This window comes from Hipposideros armiger, unplaced genomic scaffold (genome assembly GCF_001890085.2).
Source record: "Hipposideros armiger isolate ML-2016 unplaced genomic scaffold, ASM189008v1 scaffold_154, whole genome shotgun sequence".
In the NCBI taxonomy this organism is placed as follows: Eukaryota; Metazoa; Chordata; class Mammalia; order Chiroptera; family Hipposideridae; genus Hipposideros; species Hipposideros armiger.
The window spans coordinates 2,361,232-2,375,385 of NW_017731504.1; the positions used below are offsets into that span (position 1 = coordinate 2,361,232).

The window sequence follows — 14,154 nt, forward strand, 5'->3', positions numbered from 1 at the left end:
GATGGTGCCAACTTGGGCCAGTGAAGCAACGTCCTCCACAACTAGACTGAAGAACAAAACGACAGCAACTTGTCTGTTCCCCTTCCCCCAATTTCCCAGCACTGTTCCCATCCCCCAATTCCCCTATAAAAATCTTTAAAAAAAAAAAATCTGCCAACAAAGAAAATCCCAGAACCAGATGGCTTCATTGATGAATTATATGAAACATTTTAAGCAGAATTAATGACATCTGTCTCAAACTCTTCAAAAAATTGAAGAGGAGGGCACACTTCCAAACTCACTTTACAAGGCTGGCATTACACTAAAGGCAAAACCAGATAGGGACACTACATGAAAAGAAATGTACAGGCTAATATGATGAATATAGATACAAAAACCGTCAACAAAATACAAAGAAACTACATTCAACAGCATAATAAAAGAATCATACACCATGATTAAATGGGATTTATCCTTGGATGCAAGGATGGTTCAACATACACAAACCAATAAATGTGATACACCATATTAATAAAGTGAAGAATAAAAATCATATGATCATCTCAACAGGTGCAGAAAGAAAATTTGACCAAATTGAACCTCCTTTCATGATAACTCTCAACAAGTTATATATAGAAGAAATGTACCTTAACATAATAAAGGCTATATATTACAAGCCCACAGCTCACATCATACTCATGGTTTTCTTCAAGATCAGGAATAAGACAAGAATGCCCATTCTCAACACTTCTAATCAACATAGTACTGAAAGTCTTAACCAGAGCAACTAGGTATGAAAAAGAAATAAAGGGCTTTGGGAAGGAAAAAGTAAACTTTTCTCTGCTTGCAGATGACATATTATATAGGGAAAACCTAAAGATACCACCAAAAAATAGTTAGAACTAATCGATGCATTCAGTAAAGTTGCAGGATACAAAATCAACATCCAAAAATCAGTTGCATTTCTATACACTAATAACAAATTATCTGAAAAAGAAATTAAGAAAACAATCACATCAAATAGAATTAACTGCCTAGGATTAAATTTATTCAGGAAGGTGAAAGACCTCTATATTGAGAACTATGAGATGCTGATGAAAGAAATTGAAGAAGACACAAATAAATGAAAAGATATACTGTGTTCTTGGGTTGGAAGAATTAATATTTTTTAAATTTCCATATGACTCAAAGTAATCTATAGAGTCAATGCAATATCTATGAAAATTCCTATGCCATTTTTCAGACAAGTACAAAAAGCAATCCTAAAATTTGTATGCAACCACAAAAAACACTGAATAACAAAAGTTATCTTGAGGAAGGAGAACAAAGCTGGACATATCACACTTCCTGATTTCAAACTGTATTACAAAACTACAGTAATCAAAACAGTATGGTATTTGCATAAAAACAGACACATAAGCCAATGGAACAGAACAGAAAGCCCAGAAATAAACCCACACATATACGATAAACTAATCTTTGACAAGAATGCTAAGAACACACAATGGGAAAAGGTAATCTCTTCAATAAATGGTGTTGGGGAAATTGGATATGTATATTCAAAAGAATGAAATTGGACCCTATTATTATGCCACTCAAAAAAATAATTTAAATGGATTAAAGACTTAAATGTGAGACCTGAAACCATGAAAATCATAGAAGAAAGCATAGGAAAAACATCTCTTGATGTTAGTCTGGAAATAATTTTTGGATATGACACCAAAAAGCACAATTAACAAAAAGAAAAACAAAACCAAAATAAGTGGGACTACATCAAACTAAAAAGCTTCTGCACAACAAAAGAAACAATCAACAAAATGGAAAGGCAACACACAGAAAAAGAGAAAGTATTTGAAAACCATATGTCTGATAAGGGGTTAATAATTAAAATACACAAGGAGTTCATAAGGAGCTCATACAACTCAATAGCATAAAAAAAAGAAAAAGAAACTCTGATTAATAATAAACAGGTAAAGAATCTGAAAGATAGTTTTCCAATAATACATAACAATGGCCATCAGATACAGGAAAAGGTGTTAAACATCATTAATCATCAGTGAAATAAACGCAAATCAAAGAACAATGAGATGTCACCTCCTACCTGTTAGGATGGCTTGCATTATCAAAGAGAAAAGTGTTGGCAAGGATGCATAATAAAGGGAAACCTTATACACTGTTGGGAATGTAAATTGGTACAACCATTAATGGAAAATAGTATGTAGGGTCATCAAAAAATTAAAAATAGGGGCCGGCCGAGGGGCTCAGTTGGTTAAGAGCTCACTCAAGAGTATGAGCTCTGAGCAACAGTTTCGATTCCCGGCCAGAGCTGAGCTGCTGCTGAGCTGCCAACAGGTGGCAGGATGGCTCAGCTTAAAAAACAAACAAACAAACAAACAAAAATTTAAAATAGAACTACTATATGATCTAGAAATCCTACTTCTGGGTATGTATCAAAAGAAATAAAATTAGTACGTATATTGAAGAGATATCTGCACCACCATGTTCACTGCAGCAGTATTTACAATAGATAAGATATGGAAACAACCTGATGTCCACTGATGGATGAGTGGTTAAAGAGAACCACAGACACAGACACACACACACACACACACACACACACACACACACACACAATGAAATATTATTCAGACAAAAAAGTTGTAGATCCTGTCATTGAGACAGCATGGATGAGCCTGAGGGAATTACGCTAAGTGACATAAGCCAATGACAAATACTGTATATCATTTATATGTGGAATCTAAAAAAAAATTTGAACTCATAGAAACAGAGAGTAGAATGGTGATTGTGAGTGCCAGCGTATGTGGGGATGAGGAAACGGGGAGATGTTTGTCAGAAGGCACAAACTTTCAGTTATAAGTTGAATAAGTTCTGGGGATTTAATATACGGCATGATGGCTAGTTAATAATACTGCATTTTTGCTGAGAGTAAATCCTAAACAGTCTCACCCCCACACATGCAAAAAAGTTAACTATGTTGATTAACCTGATTGTGGTAGACATTTCACAGTGTATATCAAATCATCACGTTGTACACTTTAAGTACATGCAACATTTTTGTCAATTATGCCCCAATAAAGCTAAAATATTCTTGTCTATCCTAGTCTGGCAAGAAATAGTAAAAGTAACAATAATAATAATTCATTATATTAGGTTGGCCTTGACGAACAGAGTCAATTATATACCTATAATTATGAGCAATTTTAATATATGGATTTAACAATTGATGCTTCTGTTAATGTGTCTTAATGAGGGTTTTTAAATTTCCCTTTCATTCAGAAGGCAATTAAGAGCAAAAAAGTGAAATTTCTTGAAAAAGTACTCGATTTTTTAAATATATTTTAAATATTTCCATCCACTATGAAGAGAGCTATATAGATAACCCAAATTTTATCAATTCCAAATTATATTACTTTATCATCCTCAAGGTATTCTGATTTAAAAATTCAGTTTATTTTTGTAAACAGAAAATGCTGCAAGCACACAGGTAATATTTAAAATTATAAAAGAATACATACCTTGAGACTTTTGTTTGAAAATCAACTAGCTTGTTAAATTAATGTAATAATCAAGAATTAATGTACACAAAATTAAAGTCTTAATTTCTAGAACAAGTATCTGGGAAAAACTGAAAATTTAATTTGCTACTAGCTATGTATACAGTATTTAATTCAGAAGATTTCTAATGTTTAAATTCATCTGATTAATTTTGCAGTAGCCTCTTAAAACCAGAAAAAAAATAATGTAAAATATTGTGATAACTTACTAAAAATTTGTAAAAAACCAGTAACTAAAAGAGCAGTTCACAAAGATTTTGCCTCTGAAAAATAGGAGAAATGTGACATCCTCCTAGATATCAGTTTGATATCTGTTCATAGAATGCACAATGACACCCAGGGAATCAATTAGTCAAAGGGAAAAGTAATAAAATTCAGTAATAAACTACTAAAGCATAACTCTGATAGGTCCAATCAAAATGAGGATGCCTAAAACAGTTTATGAAGTCAAAGCACCAGGAAAATGGTTAGAGAAGGTGTTTAAATCAAGTTCCTTTTCTTGCCAACACTTGTTATTTGTTGATTTATTGATGACAGGCATCCTGACAGGTGTGAAGTGATATCTCATTTTGGTTTTAATTTGCATTTCTCTGCTGATTAGTGACATTGAGCAGCTTTTCATGTATCTATTGGCCATCTCTACATCCTCTTTGGAGAAATGTCTGTTCAGGTCCTCTGCCCAGGTTTTAATTGGATTGCTTGGGGTTTTTTTGGTGTTAAGTTGTATGAATTCTTTATAAATTTTGGATATTAACCCCTTATTAGCTGTATCATTGGCAAATATTTTCTCCCATTTAGTAGGCTGTCTCTTCTTTTTGTTAGTGGTTTCCTTTGCTATACAAAAATCTTTTTTAGTCTGATGTGATCCCATTTGTTTATTTTTTCTTTTGTTTTCCTTGTCCAAGGAGATAGATCAGAAAATAATGTCACTAAGAATGATGTCAGAAAGTTTACTGCCTATGTTTTCTTCTAGGGATTTTATGGTCCAGGGTCTTACATTTAAGTCTTTAATCCATTTCAAATTAATTTTTATGCGTGGCATAACACAGGGTCCAATTTCATTCCTTTTAATATGGATATCCATTTTTCCCAACACCATTTATTGAATAGACTGTCTTTATCCCACTGTATATTCTTGTCTACTTTGTCATAGATTAAATGACCATACAGTGTTCATTGCAGCACTATTTACTATAGCCAAGATATGGAAACAACCCAGGTGCCCATCAATAATAGACTATCGGATAAAGGAAGTGTACATATATACAATGGAATATTACTTGGTCATAAAAAAGAATAAAATCTTACCATTTTTGATAACATGGACTGATCTAGAGGGTATTATGCTAAGTGAAATAAGTCAGACTTAAAAAGGCAAATACCATATGATCTCACTTATAAATGGAATCTAAATAACAAAAAAAAACCAAACAATCAAAACAGAAACAGACTCATAAATACAGAGAACAACAACCTGATGGTTGCCAGATGGGAGAGGGGTTGAGTGGCTGGGTGAAAAATGTGAAGAGATTAATAAATATAAATTGGTAGTTACAAAATAGTCACAGGGATGTAAAATACAGCATAGAGAATATAGTCAATAATGCTGCTATGTATATTGCCAGGTGGGTACTAGACTAACTGGGGGGGGGGTCACTGCATAAATTATATGATCACTATGTTGTACACCTGAAAGTAATAGAAAATAATAATGAACATCAACTGTAACAGAAGTAAATAATTTTTAAAAATAGAACTACAGTTAAAAAAAATCAGGCTCCTGCCTTCAGGTAGTTCTGCATCTAAACAAATGATTATATTCTATTTTTTAAATTCTCCTGAGATAGAAATTGCATATTCTTTCTCAGAGGAATGTAAATCATGCCTCCTCCTCTGTTGAATATTGTCCTGTTTGTCATTACCCTCTCATTCTTAGATAAGCCAGACATTAGACCCTTCCTAAGTTGATCCATGGTGTGATCATTTATCATCTATATTCTCAATAGAATTTCTGGGTTAGGAATTGTTTCAAGTGCTATGCCAGCTCCAATCAATTGGTAGTGATGCCACTCTTGAGAAGATCATGAGGCCAATCACCATTTATCAGGAAGAACTGCCATGATGGGTGGAAATGATCAGGAAGAACTGTCTGTGCATGTGAGATGAGAGAGGCCCTAAATAATTGCTTCCCAAAGTACTCTACTTGAATTGAAAGAAAGCAAGACACGCTGTCTTCGGTGGTGGTGAAGCTGCTTTCAGCCCCTCTCTTTCTCTTGGCTCCAGGGTATGGCAGAGTGGGGTTAGGGCAATCTCACTTTATGGGGACAGTCAATGGCAGAAGTAGGTGGCAGCTGGGGTCAGAATGTCTTCACTTCTCCATGCTACTATGAGCACAGCAGGCTCCTCAGCAAAATTCCAGGTATCTGTAGAGTGGGTCCAACTTGCTCTAGGCATCAATTCATTACTTCACCTGGCAATGTAGCACTGTTTTCTCTTGTTCCATATCAGCTGTTTCCCATGAGGACCTCCTTAAGCTGCAAAATAATTTCAGAACCACCACCCCCTGGCCTAAAATAATATATATGATGACAAAAAAATCAACTATGCATTTAAGAACACTTTTGGATGATTTTACTACCCACAACTACATCTACACATATTTGAAAAACTGTAGCGTATATATGTATGAGGCATACTGCCATTTTAGACAATAGCTGGTAGACAGGGATTCAAGGGCTCCTAGCCACACTCTGAGGTCCCCTAGGGCTTCCTGGCTCCCAATATGGAACCACAGTATTCTGTGCATTGGAGACTAGAAGGAAGAAGGTTAGAAACATCATGATGACAAACCTTCAGAAACACAATTGAGGCAAGTTAGGTTTCTTCTAAGTCTTCCCTCAGAAAGCAATAATTTTTACTTTCTCTTTTTAGGTTGTATTTTTATTTAGTCATTATCGTTTTCTTTTTCCTTGGGATACACTCTGGTTTTTCTAATTCCCTACAACATGGAAGTCAAAATTATAAATAATAATCTAATCTAAAGCATATTTATAATATTTATAAAGAGTTTGGTGTTATCATGGGCAATAGTTTGTCAGCTACCTATGTCTCCCCAATACCTGGGTTAGCACAGTTTATCCTTCTACTAGGACTCTCCTTACTTTACTCAGATATACACAGTGCCCACTGACTGAATTAATATTCTTAAAAGTCAAAGATTCATTTTTTGTTAATACAACTTATATTTAATTTTGATTGTATTGTTTTAAATTCCGAGTCATTAAATACAATTTACCTTCTTTACTAAGGTAGACATACATAGACTAATAGAATTTTGAGGTCTTACTTCTGGTATGGCAGGGACAAATCAAACTGGAAGATGCAAAGTATATCTAATTCCAGAAAAAGACGGGTGCTAGGATTCTTTGTATTTTATTTGCAGTATAAGTGAGTGAGATCCTCTGAGGTATTTTAGCAAAAAACTTCACTGTAGATGTAAAAAAAGTCATGAGAATAATACAAGTTCAGTCAGAAAGAAAAGGAAGCATAAGTGCTGTCAATGGTGACAATTTCAATTACCAGGTGAAAGCAGTGTAAATGCATAAAATCTAAGAATGTGTCTTCTTTACAACAGAAATCAAGCCAATGAACTCCTGAACCATTCTGCTATTTGCTGAGAGCTGGCGTAAGTAACAATTTTAAACAGAGTACAAATCTATGCCATATAAATCAGTTAGGAAAAATGTCTATATCATTTTAATGTTTTATTTTTATCTCTAATTCCTCTCACATCAAGTTTTTATCCAATGCAATTTGTTTAGCAATATAGAGTTCTGTTGTTTCTGTTAAATAGTAAAAATACCAACTAACATGGATAACCAAATGGTAGGTGAATGGAAGTTTTTCTTTACAGAAGTATTCAAGCAAATAAATGATGAAAATATGATAGAAACAGAATATAAGCTTTTGGAACTCCTAAGGGATAGGAGCATTCATCATTAACTCTTAATGTAACTAAAACAGAGACAATCAAACAATATATGCCTCCCCATGGAAGAAAACGGTACTACATATAAAACATCTTGACAAAAAAATAAATAAATAAAAAATAACCCCACATCTGAATTTGGTCAAGCTGCTGAATTCTACCAATTTACAGAAAAAGAAACAAAATGGAAGAATCTATTAAACTACACCCCAATAAGCAAAACTTTGTGTGAAAACAAGACAACCACCCCAGTTTTTCCTACAAATAAATTGCAAGAAAAAAACAAGAGAAAGAAAAATATGGGAATGAGGAAGATGGGCTATAAATTATATTATGGCAGGAAATAATTAGATATAAATAAAAACCTAGATACTTTATGATATTAAGAAAGTAGTAATTTTAGGTGTGGTATTAATACTGTGGTAATGTTTTTAAACAGTTCTTTCTTTTAAAAATGAAGCTAAAATACATATAGAAATTATTACACAGTGTTTGAAGTTTCCTTCTAATCCAGTTGTGGGAAAATAGGTGGGAATATGGATGAAACCAGATGCCCAAGAGTTGATAACTGTTGAGGTTGGATGATAATTTCATGGGTTTTATTATAATATTCTCTTTAACTCTGTCTAACTTTGTAATTTCATATATATATATATATATATATATATATATATATATATATATATATAAATTTGCTATGGCTGCATTACAAATACCACAGACTTTTGGTGTCTTAGACAACAGAAATTTATTTTTTCACAGTTCTGAAGGCTGGAAGTCCATGATCAAGGCATTGGTAGGTTTGGTTTCTTGTGAGGGCGCTCTTGTTGGCTTGCAGTAGACACATTTTTGGTCTTCAAAGCATTCTTTTCTCTGTGCAAACTCATCGCTGGTATGTCTTCATGTACGCAAATTTCCTCTTCTTATAAATACACCAGTCAGATTTGATTATGGCCCACCTAATGGCCTCATTTCAACATAATCACATCTTTAAAGGCCCTATCTCCAAATAGTCACATTCTGAGGTACTGGGGGTTAGGACTAAAACATATAAATTCAGGAAAGGCACAATTCACCCCATAACACCATAATTTTAAAAATTAAAAATAAAACATAATATAATATTGAAAATACAATATTTTAAAAATAAACTAGAATAAATACATAAAATCATAATAATTTAAAGAGATATCAATTGTTTCTCAGCCTGTTGTCTTCATATAAATTTGTCTCATAGTGTTACCTTTTAATATTTTACATAGGCCTCCTCACTCAATGTATATCCCTAGCAGAAAGGTTGTATTGCATTTTTCTTGTAGTGTGTTTCTTAGATCTTAGATACTCAAGTGCATCATAAGGTAAACAAAATTTTCTTGTAAGCAGCTAGCTATATCTAGCTACTAAAGTGTTATGGACTGAATTTTGGTGTCTCCCCCTAAATTCATATGTTGAAACCTAATTCTCATTGTGATGGTATTTGGAGGTTGGACATTTGGGAGGTAATTAGTCATGAGGGTACAGCCCTCCTAAATGGGATTAGTGCCCTTATAAGAAGAGGCTAGAGAGCTAGCTCACTCTCCACCAAGAGAGGATACAAAAGATGTCAGCCACCTGTAAACAGGAAGAGGGCTCTCACCAGGATGCGACCATGCTGGCACCCTGATCTTAGGCTTCCAGCCTCCAGAACTGTGAAAAATAAATTTATGTTGTTCATAACCACCCGGTCTATGGTATTTTATTATAGCTGCCCAAGCAAAGACATAAAGCTTTATCTGCTTTTAAAGAAACTATTCATCTAACAAATATTATCTCTCAGATTCAAAATTATACAAAAACTGAGAAATTGATATGAGTTAGGTGATAGCATAATTAAGAAAATTTGTAGTTGGTTAATTTTCCTCACCCAGTGTCCCAATGCTACCTCAGTGGAGATCATCTGGAGAGAGCCAAGTGCTAGATTTCCCTGTCCTGGGCAATAGGATTTCAATGAAATCATAGAGAAGATAGTGGCCAAACTTAACATCTCTGGAAAAATAGCACGTTAGTTAGAAGTCATCATTAGATTCTCAAAAAGTTCCTGACAACCTTGAAAAGATGGGCATACTAAGGTGATAAAATTTCATAAAAATAAATGCATGGTTCTACACTAGGGTCCAAAAACACTTACTGGGAAAATATAAGAAAGGTGTGGCTTAACAAGAACACACATTAAAATTTATATTAAGAATTTTCATTGGTAATAAAGAAACTGAGGGTCAATGATGTGCTTGCTGAGAGTTAATATATTAGGCTACATCAACAGAATCACAGCTTAAAAGAAGATGATGATCCCATTTTATTCAAGGCTGTTTGGGTTTTATCTGGAATTTTTGTTTCTAGGTGACAGACACACTTTATAACCTCTAATATTAAAATGGTGACTACATTTAATGCCATATCAAATGAAGAATAGCAATAGTACTTGGAAATGTTAGGATAAAACAAGGTTGGGCAGAGACAGAAAGCTTGTCTTCAAATATCTGAAGGGTTGTCATTTGTAAAGGCTTTAGGCCAATCATTCATGGCCCTCAGGGGGAAGAATTAAGTTGGCTTGGCTAACTCCTCCCTATCCTTCAGGAAATATCACTTTTTCAGGGAGGCTTTCTCTGGCCTCTGGACTGTGAGCTCCTGATCACTGGCTTCCACAGCACTCATTCTTCTCTGTTGGGCATCAGTCCTATTTCTGATTGTCAAATCATATTAACCCTGCTGGATTGTAAATTCCCAGAGAGGGTGACCACATCTGATTTGTTAATCCTGCAACACTCTGTCTAGCACAGGTGAATGAATGGAAGAACACATGAGAAATAGATTTGACTTTACCATAAAAATGTATTTTCTAATACAGTTGTGCAGAGATTCATGGACTGCCTTAAGAAATAGCAATTTTTCTTTCATAGGAGGCCCTTACTCAGGCTTAAAATGGCAGTCCACTTGCCTTAGGCAGGGATGGGGGAGTTGGGGATTAAACCATGGGGGAAGGATGACTGGATAAAATGTATTTAGCCTCCTTGCCAACCTGAGGCCCTATTATTTGAGTTCTGCTGGAAATGGTTATGTTTTTTACATCATAGGTTTCATTTTAGCACATCAACCATATTCTGATCCATTTTGGAAAAATTTAGTAATAAATTTCTATGTGATTGCTTCTGCTCAAACCCAAATCTCATTTGATATTTTCTATCCTTTCCTTCTCCTACTCTCCCTACTCCAAAAAGCTGATGATTAATATCTCCATTTTACTGTAAGGATGCACAAAGCTTCAGAAAACATAGACACAGAAAGTGAGGTAAGGTCAGACTCAAATGAGGAAAATATTTCTGAGATTCTTAGCATCAGCTGTGCCAAAAGGAAATTCAGATTTGATAAATGATACAAAGTCATTATCTTTCCATTTCCCTTTCTGCCGATTCAATTTTTGCAAGGTTCCAATTTTCCAAAGAAAGAGATCAGATTTACAGCATATACAACGATTGCATCTTTTATTTATAAGGCAAAAAACCTACCCAACCAACTTTTCATTAAGATTGTGTGCCCTGTAATACTGGTTTTCAGAGTATTAAGCCAGTATCACATAACTTTGGTTATTTCTGTAGGAATTCATAGGTAAAGACCTTGAAGGTCAATCTCTTCTCAGCACAGTTCCTGAGACTACGGATTCTGACCTTGATGACTTGATTCCGTTTGATAATGAAGTTTTGGGATGAAGTTGTGAGAAGTGTGAACACATGCTCACACTCACTATCTTTTCTCCACTCTGACTTCCTTCTAGGAGAACATACATCTTTTACGACAGTGTCCTCCAGCCCAAAATTAATTCATAGGCAATTATGGAGTTAGAAAGACAATATGTTATTAACCAGTAATCATTAAAATACATATATAACATTTATTTTGAATCTTATTATATCCATTGAGAAGGATTAGAAAAAAATTAGATAAGACAGGGAGGGAGTCACATAGAGGCGGGAAGGCTGGCAAGTGATACCCTCCAGTTGAGAGTACAATTGTTGAGAGGGCACCCACACACCAGGCAAAGGAGATTCTAGAGAGTTCTCCCCACACAGGACTGAGTATGACTGTCCTGAGTAAGTATGAGCTGGATGGAGATCATTCCTGTCACCTTTACATTTAATGCCTACCTCTTAGTGAAGACTTAATTCCTTAGTCTAAGGGTAAGGAAAACAAGGAAGGGATGACAGAAAAAACATGAGGGGGATGGGGGAAGTTACACAATTTTCAAATGCTTAACATTTTCTTTTTGTACCATGTCATGCTGGCTTTTAAAGACCAGGGAGCAGATGCTTGATTTTTATATCGCTCTGTATATTCTTATGCTTTCTACAGGTTTCAGCAAACCTTGCCAAATAATGTGGTCACTCCCAGGTTTAGTGTAACTTCAAACATGTCTCTGAGAAGAAAATACATGTGAAACAAGCATGCCTGTGCTAAGCAAAAATTACATGGATGTATTTTCTAGAGCAGTGCTTCCCAAACTTTAATGAACATACAAATCACCTACAAATCTTGTTAATGTGCAGATTTCAATCCAGTAGGTGTTGGGTCGGGCCTAAGATGCCACATTTTTAACAAGCTCTTAGGTGATGCTAGGGCCACTGGTCCATAGGCCACACTCTAAGTAGATTTTAGACGATGACATGAATATCCAGCTCCAGCAAGAAATCTGTGCCCTTAACTGCATTCCAACTTTTCTTTTCTCCCTGAGTTCCTACACTCTTTCCTGTTTCACTGGTATAAGAAAATTTTAGGACTAAGCAGAGTGGGTACAAAAGAAAAGAAAATAGTCTAAAATTACAACCTCAAGAGGAGCAATAAGATTTTAAGTTGTCTCAAGGGTAGAGATGTAATTTTTGATATGCATGAATTATACATGCTTCACGCAAATCACTGAACAAAATACACAGTAGTCTATTTCTTTCCACAAATGAAGCCCTATGTCTGCATAGCTTACAGGAAGTTTAATTAATGCACAGCATTCCAGCTCATTGTTCAGGTTCCTCTGGAGAATGAGGTGATCTGAATAAGTCAAACTTTCTAGATAACTAAAGTTTGGCTTTTAAAATTTCCAAACATTTATTTACGTGATTTTTAACCAAAATCTTTCTGGAATTAACCTATTCAAGACTTGTTAGATATACAAAGCAAAGCTTAACATATCTACAACTATCCAGGGCCAACAATGACTATTCTATGGCATGACAGAACAATGTCATAGGAGCTACTCGGGTCTAGGTGGGGCAGTGAGCTCCTACACAGTAGAGTCTTAGGTGTCTTTTGGGGGTTCTCAGCCTATTTGGGGGCCCATGTCTGCTCCTCCCTTCAGGATCAGCTGCCATGTCATAGTGCTCTCCAACACCCCTCCTCTTACAATTTTTAATCTGCTGATTTACTCTTCTCATAATATTATGGGAAAGATTCTGAGACTGGCTTCCTTCTCATTTCCCTCCTGTTTTTAATGCAGGAGCTCTCTTTCAGGGCTTTGGGTTACTAATTACCTGATGCAGAGCAATCATTCAAGCTTAAAGAAATCACACAAGCTAATGCCCCAGAAGCACCTCCTATGCTGTCCATTGAATACTCACTGATCCCGGTGTCCTTACAGTACTGAACCAGGTACTGTCCCATGACTTTTAGCAGATGATTATACTCTTGGACATTGAGAAATTCCTGCTTATTATGAGATGGTTCCATGATCTCCAAAGGTATGTTAACAATTCCAACCACACCTGCGCCAAGCCTGGGGGAACAAACACATAGATAAGTTCTGTAAAATTTAGCTAAGGAAAAAGAAAAAAAGCAAATATACCCTGATCTTTTGAAATTAGTGTTTTTCAGAAATAAATTCATTCACTTGGTCTACACCATCCCAAAGTTTAACAAGTTATCTTGCAATTGTATTTTGTTATATAAATCTATGGTGATCTCAGGTATGTTTCGTCTCATAATACAAAATGGCTTTAATACATCATTACTGTACTAACATGCCCGTTTTCCAAACCTCTAGCCTTAGATGAGGAGTCAGGGTGGGTGTTAAGAGTGGGCCTCTTAGCATTAAACACCACTGACAATGCCTTCTTGCAAGAAACAGACATAATCCTCTTAATGATACTGGCCAGAGCATCACTTTCTACACCCTCATTTCATCTGTCAAGTTGGATTTCTCCTCATCATTGCAGAGGTCAACAGGGTGCTCCGTGAATTCTACTAAGGGAATAGAAGGGCTGCAGTATTTAAGAGAGTAACAGGTATCAGCCTGTTAGCCTGATGGATCAACTCGATTGTTTCCCACTTTTGTAGCAGCTCCTGATGTACGAGTGGCTAGGATATTCTACTTAGTAACATAACCCTTTGGGAAAGAGCATCTGGACTCTGAACTCTTCATGACCTCCCAGTGCCCTTGGCATGGCAGACAAATCAAGCCTTCCCAATTTGGGGCCCCTGCTTATCATGTTTTTCACCACTTTCCCCTCCCAGCCTGCCCTCCCTTCACTATTCCTTCTGTGAATCTAAATTCGGGCATCATTTCTTCCAGAAAGCTTGACTGGACTGCCC

The 14,154-nt window shown here is 35.5% G+C and overlaps 1 protein-coding gene across 1 annotated transcript in view; it reads right to left on the reverse strand.

Moving 5' to 3' along the window:
* The window catches only part of MORC1 (MORC family CW-type zinc finger 1), a 193,247-nt gene that overhangs the window by 96,072 nt on the left and 83,021 nt on the right, over window positions 1-14,154 (reverse strand). Inside the window, exon 13 of the mRNA XM_019651169.1 lies at window positions 13,185-13,339. Coding sequence (XP_019506714.1) covers window positions 13,185-13,339 — 155 coding nt within the window. The remainder of the gene's footprint in view (window positions 1-13,184; window positions 13,340-14,154) is intronic.